Genomic DNA, 1,413 nt, shown 5'->3' on the forward strand with positions numbered 1-1,413 from the left:
TTGTTGAAAAACGCGTCGAGCAGAAAAGCAGCAGACGAGTATATCACTACTACTCTACTACTGTGATGTGTATATATATATATATTTAATATGCAGAAAGAATCAGAAACGCCTTCTGCTAAAGAAGCTAAGCAGAAATGGGACGATCGACACTGGACGCAAAAGTCTCTCGAAGAAAATGACCGACCCGTGACTGGCGTATCTTTCGTGAAGATTTCAATATTAGCATTAAAGGCGGAAATGTTCCAAAGCCTATTCGTTCTTGGTTAGAAGCTGGTTTTCCAACTGAAATTCTAGATGTCATCATGAAAATTGGTTATACCAGTAAGTAATTGTTTAGTGGTTGCTTGTTTCTTTTTTCAATTAATAATGTTCAGTTATTTCAATTTTATTTCCACGTAATGGGATAATTTTATTTAATGTGATTTGATTTGATTTGATCCGATCTGATCGTTTACTTATTGTCCAGGAACCGACTCCCATTCAACGCCAAGCTATTCCAATTGGACTTCAAAATCGTGATGTTATTGGTGTTGCTGAAACAGGTAGCGGCAAGACTGCTGCATTTTTGATACCGTTGCTTGTATGGCTGATGTCACTGCCAAAAATTGAAAGGTACACTGATGATGATGGTGGTGGTTTTGAATTTTTTGTTCTTTCTATTATTATTATTAAAAGTGTTTTGTTATGATCAAAAGGGAAGAAGATGTAGATCAAGGACCGTATGCAGTGATTATGGCGCCGACTAGAGAATTGGCACAGCAGATCGAAGAGGAGGCGAATAAGTTTGGCGGTCCACTTGGAGTGAGAACTGTTTCTGTGATCGGCGGATTGTCACGAGAAGAGCAAGGTTTCAAACTTCGAATGGGTTGTGAGGTGAAGAGGAAAATTTACTTATATATATATATATATATATATATATATATATATGTATCGATTTGATTTTGATTTTAATTTTTAGATTGTCATAGCTACACCCGGACGTCTTGTGGATGTTCTAGAGAATCGTTATTTAGTATTGAATCAGTGTACGTACGTTATATTGGACGAAGCGGACAAGATGTTGGATATGGGTTTTGAACCTTACGTTCAGAATATTTTATCTTACATGCCTGTAACAAATTTGAAACCTGATACCGAAGAAGCAGAGGATGAAAAAGCACTGTTGAACAATTTTTATTCGAAGAAAAAATTTAGACAGGTTAATAATAGTAGAGGAGATTTTTTCATTTATTATTTATTTATCAATTGTTATTTTGTATTGCCGGTGGATATGGATAATTTTAAATTATTTTCGGGAAAAATGCTGCAATTTGAAACAGAAGATAGTGAAACATTTTTAAGGAAAAAAAGAATTTGTGTTATTACTTTATTGATAATGTTTGTTTAAACAGTTTTTTAATAATAATGTTT

General features: G+C 34.2%; 1 protein-coding gene across 1 annotated transcript; it reads left to right on the forward strand.

The window, feature by feature from the left end:
- Nucleotides 1-90: 90 nt before the first annotated feature.
- Tsp_13803 (Pre-mRNA-splicing ATP-dependent RNA helicase Prp28) lies at nucleotides 91-1,201 on the forward strand (the record flags this gene model as incomplete). Its single annotated transcript, XM_003368187.1, has 4 exons — nucleotides 91-198; nucleotides 470-652; nucleotides 679-876; nucleotides 962-1,201. Coding segments are annotated over exons 1-4 (729 nt in total), but the record flags the coding sequence as incomplete, so codon positions are not given.
- Between the last annotated feature and the right edge of the window lie 212 nt (nucleotides 1,202-1,413).

The sequence above is a fragment of the Trichinella spiralis genome (genome assembly GCF_000181795.1).
Source record: "Trichinella spiralis strain ISS 195 chromosome Unknown Scfld2918, whole genome shotgun sequence".
Classification (NCBI taxonomy): domain Eukaryota; kingdom Metazoa; phylum Nematoda; class Enoplea; order Trichinellida; family Trichinellidae; genus Trichinella; species Trichinella spiralis.